We start from the raw sequence: 20,335 nt of genomic DNA, 5'->3' as shown, positions 1-20,335 counted from the left end.
TTTTAGTACATTTCAGTATCTTAAGTACCATTTTTTTCTCATTCACTGAATTCCTATCATCAGAGCCTTTCTAGTTGCTTCCTGGTAATTCTTTGCTTTAGAAGAAAAAAGTCTCCTCATTGCTTCTTTTATCTCTATATACCCTTGCTAAGCACAAGAAATGAAATAGAACTTTTGAAACTCTTTCAAGTGAGAGGCAGCACTTTTCTTGAGTTGTTATTCATTCCTTTTTTTTTTTTTTTTTTTAAGATTTTATTTATTTATTCATGAGAGAAACAGAGACATAGGCAGAGAAAGAAGCAGGCTCTATGCAGGGAACTCCATGTGGGACTCCATCCCAGGACCCTGGGGTTATGCCCTGGGCTGAAGGCAGATGCTTAACCGCTGAGCCACTCAGGCGTCCCCATTCCCTTTGTTTTCTTTCTTTTCTTTTCTATTTTGTTTATTTATTCATGAGAACACAGAGAGACACTGGCAGAGGGAGAAGAGGCTCCATGCAGGGAGCCTGATGTGGGACTCAATCCCAGGTCTCCAGGATCACACCCTGGGCCGAAGGCAGTGCCAAACCGCTCAGCCACTTGGGCTGCCCTCCTTTGTTTTCTTTGTAGCTTTATACCTAAGTTCATATCCCTAAGTAATACATTATTTAGTTTTGCCCATTGACCCTTATGTAAATGAAATCCTGTGTGTATTATCGTCAGCTTTGGTTTTAAGATTCATTGATGTTAATACATTTAATTGTAAGTTACTCATTTTCACTATTGAATTTATTATTTAGCACAGATTAATCATATATTCACTGTTAGTATTGATGGCTTTTTTCCAATTTTTTTGCTATTTTTAAAAAAATTTTATCTATCTATCTATCTATCTATCTATCTATCTATCTATCTATCTATTCATGAGAGACAGAGAGATAGAGAGGCAGAGACACAGGCAGAGGGAGAAGCAGGCTCCATGCAGGGAGCCGGACGTGGGACTTGATCCCTGGTCTCCAGGATTAGGCCCTGGGCAGAGGCAGGTGCTAAACCACTGGGCCTCCAGGGATGCCCTCAAAACAGAATATTAAAACAAACTGTAACAAGAAAGCAAATTGTTTCATTATACATAAAAGTTCTCTCTTCCTCCACAAACACAAGCTTAGCTAGGTGTTCAACTCTTTGCATTTCAACCTTAAGTAACATAGTTAAGAACCAGAAATATACCTGGAAGCTTCCTGAACAGGTGAGATAGCTTTAAATTTTACTGCAGCCCTTGGCTTTGTAACATTTAATTTGGATTTTGTGGGCTTTTAAATTGTGTTGAGTTTCAACAGTTTTAGTTCTCTTGATCACTCAGCTGTCCTCTAAGGACAGCAAGTTAGGGGAGGTAGAGGTGCATAAAGTTCACGGCGTCTATAGAAGAAAGCACTTATTTTCCAGCAACTTTTATTTTATTTTGTTTGTTTGTTTGTTTGCTTATTTATTTACTTTTAAGATTTTATTTATTTATTCATGACAGACAGAGAGAGAAAGAGAGAGAGGCAGAGACACAGGCAGAGGGAGAAGCAGGCTCCATGCAGGAAGCCTGATGTGGGACTCGATCCCAGGTCGCCAGGATCACACCCCGAGCCGAAGGCGGTGCTAAACTGCTGGGCCATCAGGTTCAGCAACTTTAATGAGTGCTTTGCACTACATACTTTGTTACCCCCTGGGACTGGGAAGAGACTTGAAGACCTGGGGGAGAGAACAGGTGTATTTTGGTCTATTTTGGCAAGCACTTACGTAGCTTGCGCGGCTGGAGTAGAGAATGACGGGGAAGAAGAGCGGTGATAGCGGCAGGGGGGACTGTCGCAGTGTTCCTAAACTGGGTGGTAGTTGATGTCCTGCAGAGAGTGTTGGATACCTGGGTTTTCTGTTTGGGAAATACTAGGCCAAATGAATGAACAAGTTTATTTCCTACTGAACTTATTAACCCAAGGTTTTATCTCAGGAAGCTTTATTGTGAATGTCTTGAGCAGAATGTAGAGGTCAGCATTTATTTGCTGATGGTTTTGAAGAATATTCTGCTGTGCATTATAAGGATGAGCATTGTTTAGCCCTCTGCCTGCTTTTTTTTTGTCAGGAGCAGGGTCAGCCTGTATCCTGTATGGTTACGGCAGGTATCTTATGACACCTCTGTGGAACAGACGTACTCTGAGATGTGTCACGGTGAATACATCAAGGCAGAAATAATTGTAGAATTTTTGTGTGTGTTTATTTGGTGTTGGGGAGGGGGTCAGGCAAATGTGAGTAATAAATAAGAAGATTGATCCAGGGAGGGGCAGAATGAAGAGACCATTTGGAATAAGAGTCCGTAGACATAGGGGATTTATAAATGAATTTAATTGAAAGACCAGATCTTCTTGGGGCACCTGGCTGGCTCATTCTCTAACTGCCTGCTGTTGGCTTGGGTCAGGATCCCAGGGCTTCCTGCTCAGCAGGGAGTCTTTCCTCCCACCTCCTGCCCTTCACCCCCACCTGTGCTCATCTCTCTTTCAAATAAATGCATAAAATCTTTTTTTAAAAAAAAGACAGATTTTCCTGTTTATGCTCTTCCACAACATGGCCTTCTACAGGCTTTTGCACTGTTCCTTTGGGGCCAACGGTTACATCACTTGGAGAAGTTTATGCTTGTCTAGTTTTAATATCACAGCTTTTCATATCGCCTGCTTTAGCTTTTTCTAAGCTCAGAGTACCTTTTAAAATGCTCTTAAATTAAACTCAGATGTAAGTATTAAATCTCTATTTTTAAAGATGAAAATTAAAGTACACTCAATGGAAAATCTGCCAGTGTTTAATAGAAATTAACCTCAGGTCAGATTTCTAATCTAGTTTCGCTTTATAACTATTCCTCATGATAATTGTATAATTATATTTAATAATACCAAGTTGTCTATGTTTATTTAACTCATTATTTTTGGAGCAGAAACATAGCAGATATCTTGAAAACAAAGGAATATAAGTTATTAGCATAAGAAAATGATTGGGTAATTTTTTTATTTATATTAATGTCAATTTATTTTCTCTTCGAACAGATGATGAATAAGGTATTTGGAGGTACTGTACACAAAAAAAGTGTTAGAGAAGATGGAGTCTTCAGTATTAGTGTGGACAACACTTGCTCATTGTTCAGGTATAGATATTTCTAGATGCATATGCATAGTTTAGTAGAACGACAGATTTAAAGTTGGGATTGTTATTCTTCAGAATTAGAGATTCTATAATTCTTAGATGAATTAAGGCCATATTCATGGTCAGAGGTATAATTGTCATATTTGTTTTCCATTTGAATGTCAGAATCACAGAGGATGACGGTGATGCTAAGTGGGGGGGGTGTAAGGAAAGCGCTTGTGACATAACTTGAAAGCACCCGTGCAGTCTTGGATCTGTCTCTGTTTGGGATTGCATACTGTGATGCCAACATTTGTAGTTTTTCCTTTTTCACTCTTTTTTTTTTTTTTTTCTTTTTCACTCTTTGAAGTATGATTCTAAACATTAGTGTGCCAGATGTGGCAAATGGATAATTTTTTTTTTGATAATGTTTTAAATTATCTTGCATCTACTGAATGTGTTTGTGTATCTCTTCCCTCGTATTTTTGCTGGGTGCTTAGCAAACGACCAGTTTGTTGGACTCATTACTAAATATGCGTTAGGTTTCCCTCCTTCACACTTTCTCTGTATAAAGCATAACTGTACCTGGTGTACTATCTTTTAATTTAGTGAATATATTAATTGGTTTTTGGTCTAGGTAACAATAAATTTGGTGCTGTAGCTTTAATCTATTTAAAAATTGGTAAATGAGCTGTTCACTACCTTCCTGGATTCATTTATCTTCTACTTGACTTTAAAAAAATGGCTGCATTTTCATTCAGTTTATGAAAAGACCGGAAGCTTTCTGTTTTGGGGTTTTCCATGTTTTGAATAAAGCTCATTTTGTTGGACTATTGATAGGGTTCCTCACTGGCCTGTTTTTTTTTTTTTTTTTTTTTTTAACTTTTAAAATAATCTCTGTGCCCAATGTGGGACTTGAACTTACAACTCCAGAATTAAGAATCACATGCTTTATTGACTGAGCCAGCCAGGTGCCCCTGACTCCCTTCATTTTGACTTAAGTTTCATTTTTATTTTTTTGTTTTTTAAAAGATTTTAAGTAATCTCTGTACTCAATGTAGAGCTCAAACTTAAAATCCTGAGATCAAGAGTTCCATGCTCTACCAACTGAGCCACGAAGTGTCCCTTAAATTTCATTTTTACTTTAAAACTACATTCCCCCCTTACTGCATTAAATCTATAAAATGCAAGCTGATGTCAGTGAGCCACAGTTACTTTCTTTTTTGGATGAATCTGAGAAGTTTACTTTTATCTATTTATAATTGAAGTATAGTTCACACAGTGTTACATTAGTTTCAGGTGTACAACATGGTGATTCCCTAAGTCTGTTATGCAGTTATTTTGTTATATCTTTTAATTGTGCTAATTATTTCTAGCTACAGGTATGTTTTGTTGATTACCATACTTGTGCGCCTAAATTAATTCCTAATGAATAGTTTTCTTCATGTTGGACAGATCAGAAATTTTAAAACCCAAGTTATAAACTTATTTTTATCAAAATGGAGATATATCCCTGTTTAGACACAAAATGGCTCCTCTTTAATTTTGAGGAAGAGCATAAATAAGTGTATCTGTTCAAAGATTCTTGTTTTTCAAAAGAAGATTAATAAAGCCAAGGTGGCTTAAAATAATCTTAGGAACTGAAGTTACTCATTTCCAAAATATATTTCAAATCCAATGCGTGTTCCACTTCATAATGGAGAGGTGTTGCTTACGTTCATCTCTAAAGTGGCTAGACTTGAGAACCATTTTAAATTCATGGTGGTATGTGATATTGCAAGAGGCTTTAAATCTAAAGATCTGGTTAAAATGTAAAGTTTTTCTGTCTTCCTAGCTCTAAAATTCTGGGACTCATTCACAACCTACATTAATCCTAAGCAACAATAATGACAGTAGTAGTAAGTCTGAAACATCCTTTTTTTTGGCTTTATTGTACTTTATCTTCTTGCTTTATTTTTAAGTTACCTTTAAATTTCTTAATATTTAATAATCAGCCCTCTCAGATTTTCTCACAGTGTAAAAAATATCTTTTTATAGTTGATTTGTTTGAATCAGGGTCAAGAAAAAGTCCACATATTGCATTTGATAAATGTTACTTGTATCTTCTTTAATCCATGCCTTTAACTTGTTTGGCAGATGAGAAGTAGAGGTCCACATTACTACTGGGTTGTCTTTGTTTCTAGGCCTCTTCAGTGAATAAAGTTAGTCAGTATGTATTCTTTTAGAGGGAACAAAATCAGTGTACACCTTATTTCCATTTAAAATCAAAGTTTATGGGGTTTTTATCTCTTTTGATTTTGTGTATCCTTACTCTGAGGCTGAAAATCTCAATTCTTAAATATTTAATATTTGTTTTGATCTATAATATGCAGGATTTTATATTATATAAAGCTGCTAAATAACAATATCAGTGTTAATATGCAGGATTTTATATTATATAAAGCTGCTAAATAACAATATCAGTATTAGTACTATTTCTGATATAAAACTACTGAATGTTTAGATTTCTGCAATGCCTTCTGTTCTTAAGATAAATCCAAGTAGAGATAAAATTTTAAATTATTAAATTGTAATTATTATTAAATTATTATTATTTTGTAACTTCCTGAAATTATTTTTTATGCCTGCATACCACCAACTTTTAAATATATGCTTGTCAGTTTTCAGTTTTTCCTGATTGCCTTTTTTGAGATTTAATATTGTTAGTGGGTTTATAATACATAGAATAAGTTTAAATTCTAGCAGTGTTGTACTATTACATACATACTTCTTTCTGTTTTTTTGATTTACTCATATAGTGAGTTAGTATTTCTAAAGGAAAAGAACAAACTTAAGATCCCCAGAATGTCTTTATCATCTTATAACTAAAATGTTCAGGCATGATGATTACAGTTTACAACACTGTATTGTATACTTAAAAGTTGTTAAGAGAGTAGATATTAAATGTTCCCCATACACATAAAATAATGGTAACTATGTGCTGTATGTGTTAACTAACCTTATTGTGGTAATTATTTCATTATATATATCAAATCATCATGTTATACATCTTTAGCTTTATGTTATATGTCAGTTATATCTCAATAAAGCTGGGTAAAAATAAAGCATAAGATCCCATTGATCATGTCTTTAATTAAGATATTTGTATGTTGTGTGTGTTTTTATTTGTTTTTTTTGTATGTTTAGGGGCCTTCAGAAGGAAGAAATTGTTTTGCTTACCCATGGAGATAGTGTAGACAAAGTAGCTGATGGATTCAAGGTTGTGGCACGTTCTGGGAACATTGTGGCAGGTGAAAACTCTAAAACTTTTGCCAATTCTGTTTTAAACTTATCTGAAGAGTCTAAGAATATGTTTCTGCATGAGGTGCTGGTTTGTTATTTTTTTAATTTTTTAAAAAGATACTGTAAATGTCATGGGATCACCATTAATTTATGAAGGGAATTTAATATTAGATTATTTAGAAGTCACTTACTGGTTTTCTCTGAAATATTTTTAAAAGTGTTCACTCTAATAAAAGTTCTCAAGATGTAAAACACTACTTTTACATCTCAGGAAAAATTTGAGAATGGTCTATTTTTCTAGTGTGCTTATTAATTCATAATTAGATTTTTAAATGCTTTTCTTAGATATACATAGGCGTGTATCTTGGACATCGGCAAAACACCAGACTGAGCACTCAGAACATTTCTCTGAGCCCGTGTTGGCAAAATGTGACCTGTGGGTCAAATCTAGCCTATAACCTATTATTTATTAAAGGGTTATGATAGGGGATCCCTGGGTGGCTCAGAGGTTTAGCGCCTGCCTTTGGCAGGGGGCATGATCCTGGAGTCCCGGGATCAAGTCCCGTGTTGGGCTCCCTGCATGGAGCCTGCTTCTCCCCCTCTGCTTGTGTCTCTGCGCCTCTCTCTCTCTCTCTCTCTCTGTCTATCATGAATAAATAAAAAATAAAAAAATAAATAAAACTTGGCTCTATCTCTAAAAAAAAAAAAAGGTTATGATAAAAGGGATTGTATGCCTGTGTTCCACAGAGCCTAAATTTTTACTATTTAGCCCTTTGTAGAAACATTGTCTAATCTGTACTTTATTTTTTTCAAGTTTTATTTATTTATTTTTTTAAAGATTTTAAAAATTTATTTATTCATCAGAGACAGAGAGAGAGGCAGATACACAGGTAGAGGGAGAAGCAGGCTCCATGCAGGGAGCCCGACTCGGGACTTGAACCCTGGACGCCAGGATCACAGCCTGGGCCAAAGGCAGGCCCTAAAATGCTGAGCCACCCAGGTGTCCCTAATCTATACTTACTTACTTACTTACTTACTTACTTACTTACTTACTTACTTACTTTATTTATTTATTTATTTATTTATTTATTTATTTATTTATTTAAAGATTTTATTTATTTATTCATGAGAGACACAGACAGAGAGAGAGGCAGAGACACAGGCAGAGGGAGAAGCAGGCTCCATGCAGGGAGCCCAACGTGGGACTCGATCCCGGGTCTCCAGGATCACACCTTGGGCTGAAGGCAGGTGTTAAACTGCTTGGCCACCGGGGCTGCTCCCTAATCTGTACTTTAAAGCCATTTTTATTCTCTTCTTTTTGAGGAAGAGGAATTGATTTTCTGGCAGTTGTGACTTTTTACCCTTCTTATTTGAATAGTTATTATGTAAATAATTACCAATAATCCTGGAAGTCAGTTAAAGAAACAAAGTGGATTTACCAATAAAGTTCTTTTTTAAACAATGCATGGTAAAAAAAGATTTGTCATGGATAAACTGAATTGAGTAATCTGCCTGCAATTAATATTAGAATAGGAATGATCCAGAATGGTTTTCATATCAAAATGTTTTTATTTAATATAAAAGATAAACGGTGGTAGATGGATTATGTATTTTTATTCACTTAACAAATGTTTGAGTGCCTACTTTGTGCCAGTGACAGTTCCAGGTGCCAAGGGTAAAGTAATGAAAAGTGGACAAAAATCTGTTTTTCATTTTAGGTGGGAGTAGGGATGGGACAGCTAATACACAAACAAATACAGAATATGTCAAGTGTCAGACAGTGTTTAAGTACATTGAAAACAATACAGGAACTGTAGAGTTTTGCAGAATATGTGTGATTAAGGTTGTTACTCTTTATTTAGGATATTTTGGGCAGGGTATTCCTGTAAAATGGACATGAAGTAAGTGCTATTAACCCTTCTGGACATTTGGAGGAAGAGGAGATAGCAGTACAAGTCTAGGATGGGACCATGTTTGAGGAACAGCAAGAAAGACTACATGGTTGGAGCTGGTAAACATAGAGGAAGATTGGTAGAAGATGAGGTTGGAGAGTTTGTCAGGGTGGCCAGAACACAGACCACTATGAAACTGTTGGCTTTACTCATGGTCTAATTTCAGGATTACCTTGGTTACAGTGAAGTGAAAAGAGAAAGGGTCAAATGTAGAAGTAGGGAGGTCAGCTAGGAACCTATTGCAGCAATCAGGAGCAGAGGAATAAGGAATAAGGTTCTAGAGGTGGAAGTAGTCAAGAGAGCTTGGTTTCCCATATGGAGCTTGTATGTATTTTCTTAGATTTATACCTTAATATTTCATTTATTTGGCTGATAATTGGTTTTAATTTCATATTCCACTTGTTCATTGATATTATATAGGAAAGCAATGAACTTCTGTAAATTAACCTTACATCCTACAACTCTGCTATAATTACTCACTAGTTCCTAGAATTTTTCTGTTGATTTTTTTTTTTCAGATTTCTGTATAGATGATGATGTCATCTGAGAACAAAGAGAGTTTTATTTCTTCTTTCTCAACCTGTATGCCTTTTATTTCCTTTTCTTATTGCAGTAGTTAGGACTTTTTTTTTTTTTTTTTTAAGATTTTATTTATTCATGAGAGATACAGGTAGAGGGAGAAGCAGGCTCCATGTAGGGAGCCCGATATGGGTCTCGATCCTGGGACTCCAGGATCACACCCTGAGCCAAAGGCAGGTGCCAAACCGCTGAGCCACCCAGGGATCCCTAGGACTTTTTATATAGTGTTGAAAAACAGTGGGGAGAGGGAACATCCTTGCCTTGTTCCTGATCTGAGTGGGAAAGTTTTGAATTTCTGTTATATGATTTTAGCTGTAGGTTTTTAGAAGATATTCTTTATCAAGTTGAGGGAGTTTCCCCCTATATTCCTAGTTTACGGAGAGTTTTTATCATGAATGAGTGTTGGATTTTTTCAGATGCTTTTTCTGCATCTATCAAATCAGATCATATAATTTTAAAAATCGGTGGAGGCCTATTGAAATTACCTATTTCTTGTGTGAGTTTTGGTAAGTTGTGTCTTTCAAAGAATTGGTCCATTTCATCTGTGTTATAAAATTTGTGGACATAGTTATTCATAATATTCCTTTATTATGTTAAAGTCCCTGGGACCTGTAGTGATGTTTCCTTTCTCATTTCTGATATTAGTAATTTGTGTCCTCTCTCTTTTTCTTAGTTAGCCTGGCTAGAAGCTTACCAATTTCGCCTGATCTTATCAAAGAAATAGCTTTTGATTTTTTTTTTATTTTTGTTGTTGAATTCCTGTTTTCAGTTTCATTGATTTCTCTTTAATTTTTATTTGTTTTGATTACTTTGGATGTAATTTGTCCCTCTTTATTTATTTCATAAGGTGGAAGTTTAGGTGATTGAGTAAATCTTTTAATATATGCATTCAGTGCTGGAAATTTTCCTCTAGGCACTATTTTTGTTGTCTGTTGGTGTTCTGAGACCAATTTCCAGTGTGTGGGAGAGTTGAGGAGGGTTTCCAACACCAACAAGCAATTCTTACACACCAGTATGGTATTTGAGAGGGCATCTCTCTCTCTCTCTCTCTCTCTTTCTTTCTTTTTTTTTTTTAGATTTTATTTATTCATGAGAGAGAGAGAGAGAGGGGCAGAGACACAGGCGGAGGGAGAAGCAGGCTCCATGCTGGGAGCCCGACATGGGACTCGATCCCCGGTCTCCAGGTTCACACCCTGGGCTGAAGGCGGCGCTAAACCACTGAGCCACCTGGGCTGCGCTTGAGAGGGCATCTCAATTCAGCTCAATTCTGATATTATGTACCCAGAGTGTACATAGCACCAGATTTCTGGGGTTGAGGGCTGCATCCCACAAGACCACCACCCCCTTCCCTACCCACACATACTTCAGACACCAGTTGCAAGCCCAGGTTATCATTGTGCCTCTTACTGACCAACTATAGATTGGAGGTTCCAGTGACCCCCCTCCTTGGATTTCAGATATAAGTCGGAGGTCCAGGTTATGTGTATTCCGACTGACTGGCTGTAAATCAGAGATTCCCATGATCTCTTCCTCAGTTCAGTTAATTCTCTAGAGTGGCTCACAGAACTCAGAAACATTTTACCACTAGGTCATTGGTTTCTTATAGAAGAGTGTAATTTCAATGGAATATTCCTCAGCCATTAGAAACGACGAATACCCAGCATTTGCTGCTTCAATGTGGATAGAACTGGAAGGTATTATGCTGAGTGAAGTAAGTCAATCGGAGGACAAACATTATATAGTTTCATTAGTTCGGGGAATATAAAAAATAGTGAAGGGGATTAAAGGGGAAAGGAGAAAAAATGAGTGGGAAATATCAGAGAAGGAGACAGAACATGAGAGACTCCTAACTGGGAAAAGAACAAGGGGTAGTGGAAGGGGAGGTGGGCGGGGAGTGGGGGTGACTGGGTGACGGGCACTGAGGGGGGCACTTGACAGGATGAGCACTGGCTGTTATACTATATGTTGGCAAATTGAACTCTAATAAAAAAAAATACACACACACAAAAAGAAGGGTATAATTTGGGAACAACCGGATGGAAGAGATGTATAGAAGGGCAGAGAACGGGGAAGTGGCGTGGAGCTTCCGTGAAAGTTCCAAGCCTCTAATCACATGATTGTCTTGGCAGCCAGCCCCCATCCTTAGGTGCTTTTCAAAAGCTCTCATCTCTTAGAAAATTCCAAAGGTTTTGGGATCTGTGAGCCAGGAACTGTAATGAAGACCAAATAGAGGTTTCTTAAAAGTTATAATATTGCACCTTGCATCCTCCAAATTTTAGAACGTTGGTTCATTTCACTTTTGTTTAGTTCAAAATAATGCTTCATTTCTCTTAAGATTTCTTCTTTCATCATTGTTACTTAGAAGTCTTTAGTCTCCAAGTGTTTTGAGATTTTCCATCTGTCTTTTGGTTAATGTGATATCTGGTTTAATTCCATTGTAGTCTGAGAACAGACATTGTATGAGTTCTGTTCTTTTAAATTTATTAAGCTGTGTTTTATGTCTCAAAATGTGGTCTGCCTTGGTGAGTGTTCCAAGTGAGCCTGAGAACAATGTATGTTCTGTTGGATGAAGTAATCTATAGATGTCCATTACATCCCAGTTGATTGATGGTATCGTTGTGTCCTTACTGATGTTCTGCTTGTTGGGTCTGTCCATTTCTGATAGAGGGATGTTGAAATCTTCAATTATAACAGCGGATTCACCTATTCTATCACTTTTTGCCTCATGTATGTTGATGATCTGTTGTTATGTGCATATACATTACAGATTACTGTCATCCTTGAGAGTTGACCTCTTTATCATCATATGTGCCCCCTCTTTATTCCTGATAACTTTCCTTGGCCCAGGCCTACTCTGGCTGACATTAATATAGCTCTTCTGCTATCTTTTATTAGCGTTAGCATGATGTACCTTTCTCCATCCCGCCCCCACCCCTTTTTTAAATTGAAGTATAGTTGTCACAGAATGTTATATTAGTTTCAGGTGTACAACATAGTGATCTAACAACTCTGGTCAGCAACTCTATGTATTGCGATGTGCCAGCTACAAGTGTAGCTACCGTCTCTCATCATACAAAGCTATTACAGTAACATTGGTTGTATTCTATACCTTTCATCCCTGCGATTCCACAACTGGAAGCTTGTACCTGTCACTTCCTTTCACCCATTTTGCCCACCCTCCACCCTCTTCCCTTTGTATTTTTGAGTCTGTTTGTATTTTTTTTTTTTTTTAGATTCTACATATAAGTGGAACCATTCATCTATTTACTTTTAATCTGTATGTATCTTCATTATTTTTTAAAAATGATTTTATTTATCTGATAGAGCAGGGGAGAAACCATGAACAAGGGGAGGGGCAAAAGGAGAGGAAGAAGCAGGCTCCCCACTAAGCAGGGAGCCCGATGAGGGGCTCTGTCCCAGGACCCTGGGATCATGACCGGAACTGAAGACAGACGCTTAACCAACTGGGCCACCCAGGTGCCCCCCTCTGTGTGTCTTCAAAGTAGATTTCTTGTAGGTAGTATATAATTAGGTTTTGTTTCTTGACAATCTTTCTTTGAATTGGTGCATTTAGACCATTGACATTCAAAATAATTATTGATAACTTGATAATCCATCTTGATAAAGTTGGATTAATATTTATCATATCAGTTACTTCTGTATTTGTTGCTCTTGTTCTTTGTTTCTATTGTCTTCCATTCTTCTACCTTTTGTGGTTTCAATTGAACATTTTATGAGATTCAGTTTTCTCTCAGCACGTCAGTTATACTTCTCTTAGAGAAAGTTGTCCTACATTTTGCAACATACATTTACAACGAATTCACATTCATTTTCAATTTTTATTTATTTATTTATTTATTTATTTATTTATTTATTTATTTATTTATTTATTTATTTATGATAGTCACAGAGAGAGAGAGAGAGGCACAGAGGCAGAGGGAGAAGCAGGCTCCATGCACCGGGAGCCCGATGTGGGATTTGATCCCGGGTCTCCAGGATCGCTCCCTGAGCCAAAGGCAGGCGCCAAACCGCTGCGCCACCCAGGGATCCCCCATTTTCAAATACATTACCCGTGAAGTTGTATAGTGTTAACTTGATAAATCTAGATAAACCTAATTTTTCCCTCCCATTTCTGTCATCCATTTCACTTATACACCAGCATGCCTATGTACACGTGTATGTAACCATATGTAATTGAATACATTGTTGCTGTTATTATTTTGAAGAGAGGGTTATCAGCTCAATTATGAAGAAAAAAGTTTTTATTTTACCTTCATTTATTCCTTCTCTGATACTCTTTTTTTTATGTACACTAAAGTTTCTGACCTTTATCATTTTCCCTCTCTCTAATGAAATTTTTATCATTTCTTACAAGGCAAGTTGGCTGGCAACAAACAACCTCAGTACTTGTCTGAGAGAGTCTTTATTTTTCTTTACTTTTGGATGATAATTTCTCAGGGTACAGAATTTTAAGTTGATGGGTTTTTTTCCCCTCTCAACATATTTTTAAATTTAATTTTTTTAGCTCTTTTAGGATGGACAACATTGTAAGATATTTAAAGTATGCAATGTGCTGATTTGATATAGGTATACATAATAAAAGGAGTTAACTGACACATCCATCACCTCACATATTTGCCTTTTTTTTGTGTGTGAGAATATTTAAGTTCTCTTAACACAGTATTGGGTAATTAAATTTGCTATCAATTATAGTCATGATACTATTAATTGGATCTTCAGACTTTATTTGTCTTACAATTGAAAGTTTGTACCCTTTTTACCAACCTCTCCCTATTTCCCCCCACCAGGCCCTTGCGATCACTTTTCCATTCTCTATTTCTGATTTCAACTGTTTATTGATTGATTGATTCTACATATAAGTGATACTATGCAGTATTTGTCTTTGGCTTATTTCACTTAGCTTTATGTCCTCCAGATTCACCTCTGTTGCTGCAAATGACAGGAGTTCCTTCTTTTTAAAAGCTGAATAGTATTCCACTTTGTGTGTGTATATTATGTTTGTGTTACAACCTATGTATTTTTCCTTGATCCCTTGATAGACACTTGTTTCCCATGTCCCGTCTGTTGTGAGTAATGCTGCAGTGAACATACAGACATCTCTTTGAGATAATGGTTTCCTGTTCTTTGAATGTGTATCTAGACGTGGGATTTCTGGATCATACAGTAATTCTAGTTTTAATTTTTTGTGGAGCCTCCATACTGTTTTCCATCGTGACTTTTATATTCCCACCAGCAGTTTACAAGGAGTTCCTTTTCTCTGCCTCTTTGCCAGCAATTATCTTGGCTTTTTCATAGTAGACATCCTAATAGGTGTGAGAGGACATCATCATTGTGAATTAGATTTGCATTTCCCTGATGATTAGCGATATTGAGCATTTTTATGTACCTTTTGGCCATTTGTAGGTCTTTTGAAAAATATCTCTTCAAGTCTTTTGCCCATTTTTAAATTGGGCAGTCAGTGGTATTTGTTGTTGTTGTTGATGGTTTCCTTTACTGTACAGAAGCTTTTTAGTTTGATATAATCTCACTTATTTTTTGCTTTTGTTGCCTTTGCTTTTGATGTCAAATCCAAAAAATCATTGCCAAGACATGTGTCAGGGGGCTTTTTTCCCTGTGATTTCTTCTAGGAGTTTTGTGATTTCAGGTTTTACATTCAAGTCTTTAATCTGTTTTGAGTTGATTTTTGTATATGGTATAAGGTAGGGATTCTGTTTCATTCTTTTGTTTGTGGCTGGCTGGTTTTCTGAGCACCATTTTTGAAGAGACTACCCTTTCCTCACTGTATGTTCTAGGCTCCTTTGTTGTAAATTGGTCATATATACATGAGTTTATTCTGGGCTCTTGATTCTGTTCTTTGGTTTGTGCATATTAGTCCAATACTGTACTGTTTTGATTACTATCGCTTTGTAATGTAGTTTGAAATCAGGACCTCTGATATCTTGTGCTTTGTTTTGTTTTTTTTCCTCAAGATTGCTTTGGCTCTTTTGTGGTTTGATACAAACTTTAGAATTCCTTTTTTTCTGTCTATGAACAGCCATTGGAATTTTGATAGAGATTGAATTGAATCTGTAGATTGCTTTGGATAGAATAGATATTTCAAGTTTTCTTCTAATCTATATAGGTTATTCATTTATTTGTGCCTTCTTCAGTTTCTTCATTTTCAGTATATAGATCTTTCACCTCTTTGGTTAAGTTTGTTCCTAAATATTATTCTTTTTGACGCTATTGTGAATGGGAACATTTTCTTAATTTCTCTGATAGTTTTTTAATTTACAGAAACATAACTGACTTTGATACATGGATTTTTCTATGTCACAGTGTTGCTGAAATATGTTTTTTGTTGTAACAGTTTTTGGTGGAGTCTGTTTGAGAGCTTTGTTTTTTTCTTGATGTAATTATTAATTGCCATAAACTTCCCTCTTAGAATTGCTTTTGCTACATCACATTATCTTTGGTTGTTGTTTCCATTTTTATTTGTCTCAGATTTTTTCTTTTCATTTATCCTTTGACCCATTCATTTGTCATCAGCATGTTTTTTAATCTCCACGTATTTATGGATTTTCCAGTTTTGTTCTTGTAATTGATTTCTAGTTTCTTAACCATTGTGGGTGGAAAAGACATTTGATAGGATTTTAATCTTCTTAGATGAGATTGGATTCTGATATATTTTTGAAAGGAGAGACAAAGGAGTTGCTGTTGGATTGCATGTGGAGTTGGGGGAAAAGGAGTATAGTTGAGTTTTAACTCCCGTATTTTTTGGTCCACGCATCCAGAAAGTTGAAGTTTCTGTTCACCTGATGGGAAAGAATGCAGTTATGCAAGTCTGTATACAACTCAAGATGCTGGGTGCCTGGGTGGCTCAGATGGTTAAGTGTCTGCCTTCGGCTCAGGTCATGATCCCAGGGTCCTAGAATTGAGCCCAGTATTGGGATTCCTGCTCAGTGGAGAGCCTGCTTCTCCCTCTCCCCCTACCCCTCCCTCCTGTTCATTCTTTCTCTCTCCCTCTTTCTCCATCTCAAATACATTAAAATCTTAAAAAAAATTCAAGATGCCTTATTAAACATAGAAATAAAGGTATGAGTAGGCAGTTGTCTAAGTCTAGACTGTAGAGTAGAAAACTGGGCTAGAGGTATAAAGTTGGGGGTATACTATCATATGGATACAATGTAAAGTCATGAGAGTTTAGATCTCAATGTATGGAGAAGAGACTTAAGGGCTGAGTATTGGGTAACTTTCATGTGTAGAGATGGATAAGATGAGGAGGAACCAACAAAGATTAAGAAGGATCAGACAATGAACCCAGAGAGTGGTGTCCTAGAATCCAAGGAAAGAAAATGTGAGGTTCTTTAGTATAGTAGAATGACTATGAGTTTGGGAGCCTGCTAGGCCTGATTTAATTACTTAACTAGCTGTAACTTTTCTTGGTATCTCAGAGCCATAAACAGGGGTAACGCATGCACAAGTAAACATCTGGCCTAACATCTGTTGCTTAGATAATAATTTGTCAGAAACACATTAGTCAAATCCACAAAGTTACATTTGTGGTTGATAGTATCTAAGAAAGGGATACTTAGCATATTCTGACAGGCCTAATATATGAGGTTCTTCTAATACATAAAATTGATAGCTGCATATTGCATGAGAAAGCCATGTGGGATTGAGAGCCAAAATTGAGTTATCATTGTGTTAAATAGAGTAATCTGGGTGGAGAAGTAAAAGTACTAGGAAATAATCTCTGTAGGACTTAATTCACTGTCCTGTGTAGTTCATTAATTGCTATATAAGGACTTTTAAATAAAAAATGTGGCATTGCAGTTTGTTTTGTGTGTCTTTTTTCCTGTAAAAATGCACTAATTTGTATCCATTTTCACATTTATAGAGGAAATTGTGAGGAATTACTGTGGGTACTTAGTTGAGTCTTCAAACATGAAAAAAATTTTAATTTGTGATTATTTTCTCTATAAAGGTATAGCAAATGAATCTAAAAAATTATATGGAGCACAGTTCCACCCTGAAGTTGGCCTTACAGAAAATGGGAAAGTAATACTGAAGAATTTCCTCTACGATATAGCTGGGTGCAGTGGGACCTTCACCGTGCAGAACAGAGAACTGGAGTGCATTCAAGAGGTCAAAGAGAGAGTAGGCACATCAAAGGTTTTGGTAAGGAATTTACATCTGAAAGTCTACAAATTTATGTCATTGTTAGAGCTGACTTTGTCGCCATAGCCCTTCACTGTTGACTGGCTGATGGGCCGTTGTGTGAGTTGCACTGTTTCTAGGTGCTTTTTCAGTTACTGTGTATCCTTTTGGTAAAAACTTTTTAATGGTAAAGGTTTAAGAAGATAGTTTTTATTTTATTTTCTTGCTTATTGTACTCAGCTTGATTTTTCTTTTAATTTCATCTTGTAGGTTTTACTCAGTGGTGGAGTAGACTCAACAGTCTGTACAGCTTTGCTGAATCGTGCTTTGAGCCAAGATCAGGTCATTGCTGTGCACATTGATAATGGCTTTATGAGAAAACGAGAAAGCCAGTCTGTAGAAGAGGCCCTCAAAAAGCTTGGAATTCAGGTCAAAGGTATTCATGAATCCCTTGAGTGAGCTCATCGCCTTAACCATGTACAGGTTTCTAGGGCGCCTGGATGCTCTAGTCATTTGAGTGTCCAATTTATGATTTTTGGCTCAGGTCAGGATCTCAGGGACATAGGATCAAGCCCTGCCTCCTGTTCCACCCAGTGGGGAGTCTGCTTGAGGTTCTCTCTCCCTCTGCATGTTTTTTACTTTTACATTATAATTATCTGGTTCATGAGGGGTCCCAGGATAAATTTTAAAACTGTTGATAACTCTTTTTTTTTTTTTTTTTTAAGATTTTATTTATTTATTCCTGAGAGACAGAGAGAGAGAGAGAGAGAGAGAGAGGCAGAGATATACAGGCAGAGGGAGAAGCAGGCTCCATGCAGGGAGCCTGACGTGGGACTGGATCCCTGGTCTCCAGGATCAGGCCCTGGGCCGAAGGTAGGCCCTAAAGCGCTGAGCCACCCGGGGATCCCCTGTTGATAAGTCCCAATGTTATATGCATATCAGTAGAATTCCATCTACCATCCTATTCTCTTCTACTCATTCTCTTTTTGAATTTTCTTTTCTGATCCATAATATTATTTATGCATGAGAATTTCTAAGTCTTCCTACAATAAGTATGGATGTACAGATTATTTTATAAACTGAAAGACTTATACAGAGGAGTGAAGAGTTTATGGTCACTTTTTTTTCTAGTTTTATTGAGGAATAATTGATATACATTACTGTATAAGTTTAAGGCTACAGTATGATGATTTGATTTTTACATATATTTTGAAAGAATTGTCACAAATGTCTGAGTTAACTTCCATATTCTCATACAGGGACAATAAAAAGGAAAAAAATTATTATTATTTTTATTTTATTTTTTTTTTGGAAAAAAATTATTATGTGAACTCTTAGGATTTACTTTCAACTCTTCTGTATATCAACCAGCAGTATTACCTGTAATCGTCATGTTTAATGTAGCGTTTTTACTTATTTATCTTGTAACTGGAAGTTTATACTTTTTAACCACCTTCTTCCAATTCCCCTTCTCCACATCCCCCACCTCTGATAACAAGTCTGATTTCTTTTTCTATGAGTTTCATTTTTTAGGTTCTTTTTTTTTAAATTAATTAATTTATTTTTAAAATTTTTAGGTTCTTTTCTTTTAATTTTTTAGGTTCTAAATATAAGTGAGATCATACCATATTTGTCTTATTTTACTTAGCATATTGCCTTTAAGGTCCATGTATGTTGTCACAAATGGTAGGATTTCCTTGTTTTTTTTATGGATGAATAATTTTCCATAGTATGTGTGCGCGCACACACACACACACATATGTACACCACATCTTTATTCATGTATTGATGTACTTAAGTGGTTTCCATATCTTAGCTATTGCAAATAATGCTGCTATGAGTATGGGAGTGCAGATATCTGAGTGTTTTCATTTCCTTTGGGTATATCTCCAGAAGTGGAATTACTGGATCACATGTTATTTTTATTTATAATTTTTTGAGGATCCTTTGTCTTAAGAAGGATTTCATTTTATTTTTAGAGAGAGATTGTGAGTGGCTGGGGGCAGGCAGAGGGAGAGGGGGAGAGAGAATTCTAAGCAGACTCCACGTTGAGCATGGAGCCCAACATGGGACTCTATCTCACAACACTGAGACGTGACCTGAGCCGAAATCAAGAGTCCGACACTTAACTGCCTGAGCCACCCAGGTGCCCCCTGACACTTTTTCCTGTAGTGGCTTTACGAATTTACAATCCTGCCAACATTGCACACGGATTCCCTTTACTCCACAGCCACGCCAGCTTTTTTTTTTTTTTTTTTAAATTTTATTTACTTATGATAGTCATACAGAGAGAGAGAGGCAGAGACATAGGCAGAGGGAGAAGCAGGCTCCATGCACCAGGAGCCCAATGTGGGATTTGATCCCGGGTCTCGAGGATCGCGCCCTGGGCCAAAGGCAGGAGCCAAACCGCTGCGCCATCTAGGGATCCCAGCTTTTATTATCTCTTATCTTGATCATGGCCATTCTAACAGGTATGAGGTGATATCTCATTGTGGTTTTAATTTGCATTTCCCTAATAAGTAGTGATATTGAGCATCTTTGTAGGTACCTATTGTCCTTTTGTATATCTTCTTTGGAGAAATGTCTGTTCAGGTCCTCTGTCCATTTTTTGATTGAGTAATTTGTGTTTTTCCTGTTGAATTTTATAAATTCTGTATATACTTTGGATATTAAACCTTTATCAGAAATATGGCTTACAGATATTTTTCCCCATTCTGTAGATTCTTTTTTTTTTAATATTTTGCTGTTCAGAAATTATTTTACTATTAAAGATTTTGAGAGAGAGAAAGCATGAGCAAAGGAGGAGGGGCAGAGGGAGAAGCAGACTCCCCACTGAGCAGGGAGCCTGATCCAGGGCTCAGTTCCAGGATTCTGAGATCATGACCTGAGTCGAAGGCAGATGCTTATGCTACTGAGCAACGTAGGCACCCCTGCAGAAGTTCTTTAGATTGATGTAGCCTCACTTGTCCATTTTTGTTCATACTTTAGGTGTCCTCTAAAAACTCATTACCAAGACCCATGTCAAGGAACATTATTCCTATATTTTCTTCCAGGGGTTTCATGGTTTCAAGCCTTATGTTTAGGTTTTTAATCTATTTTGAGTTAACTTTTCTGAGTAGTAGAAGATATGGGTCCAGTTTATTCTTTTACATTGCATATCCAGTTATTCCACCATGATCTATTGAAGAGACTGTCTTTTCTCTATTGAGTATTCTTGGCTCCCTGTCAAAT

General features: G+C 36.6%; 1 protein-coding gene across 3 annotated transcripts in view; it reads left to right on the top strand.

The window, feature by feature from the left end:
• Positions 1–20,335, top strand: part of GMPS (guanine monophosphate synthase) — a 76,472-nt gene that overhangs the window by 33,188 nt on the left and 22,949 nt on the right. For all 3 annotated transcript variants that reach the window (XM_077864617.1, XM_077864618.1, XM_077864619.1), the window contains exons 4-7: positions 3,056–3,153; positions 6,318–6,421; positions 16,932–17,125; positions 17,375–17,540. In XM_077864617.1, the coding sequence (XP_077720743.1) occupies positions 3,056–3,153; positions 6,318–6,421; positions 16,932–17,125; positions 17,375–17,540 (562 nt within the window). The remainder of the gene's footprint in view (positions 1–3,055; positions 3,154–6,317; positions 6,422–16,931; positions 17,126–17,374; positions 17,541–20,335) is intronic.

The sequence above is a fragment of the Canis aureus genome, chromosome 22 (genome assembly GCF_053574225.1).
Source record: "Canis aureus isolate CA01 chromosome 22, VMU_Caureus_v.1.0, whole genome shotgun sequence".
In the NCBI taxonomy this organism is placed as follows: Eukaryota; Metazoa; Chordata; class Mammalia; order Carnivora; family Canidae; genus Canis; species Canis aureus.
Note: the sequence above shows the minus strand (reverse complement) of the source record. Positions and strands in the feature narration are given on the sequence as shown.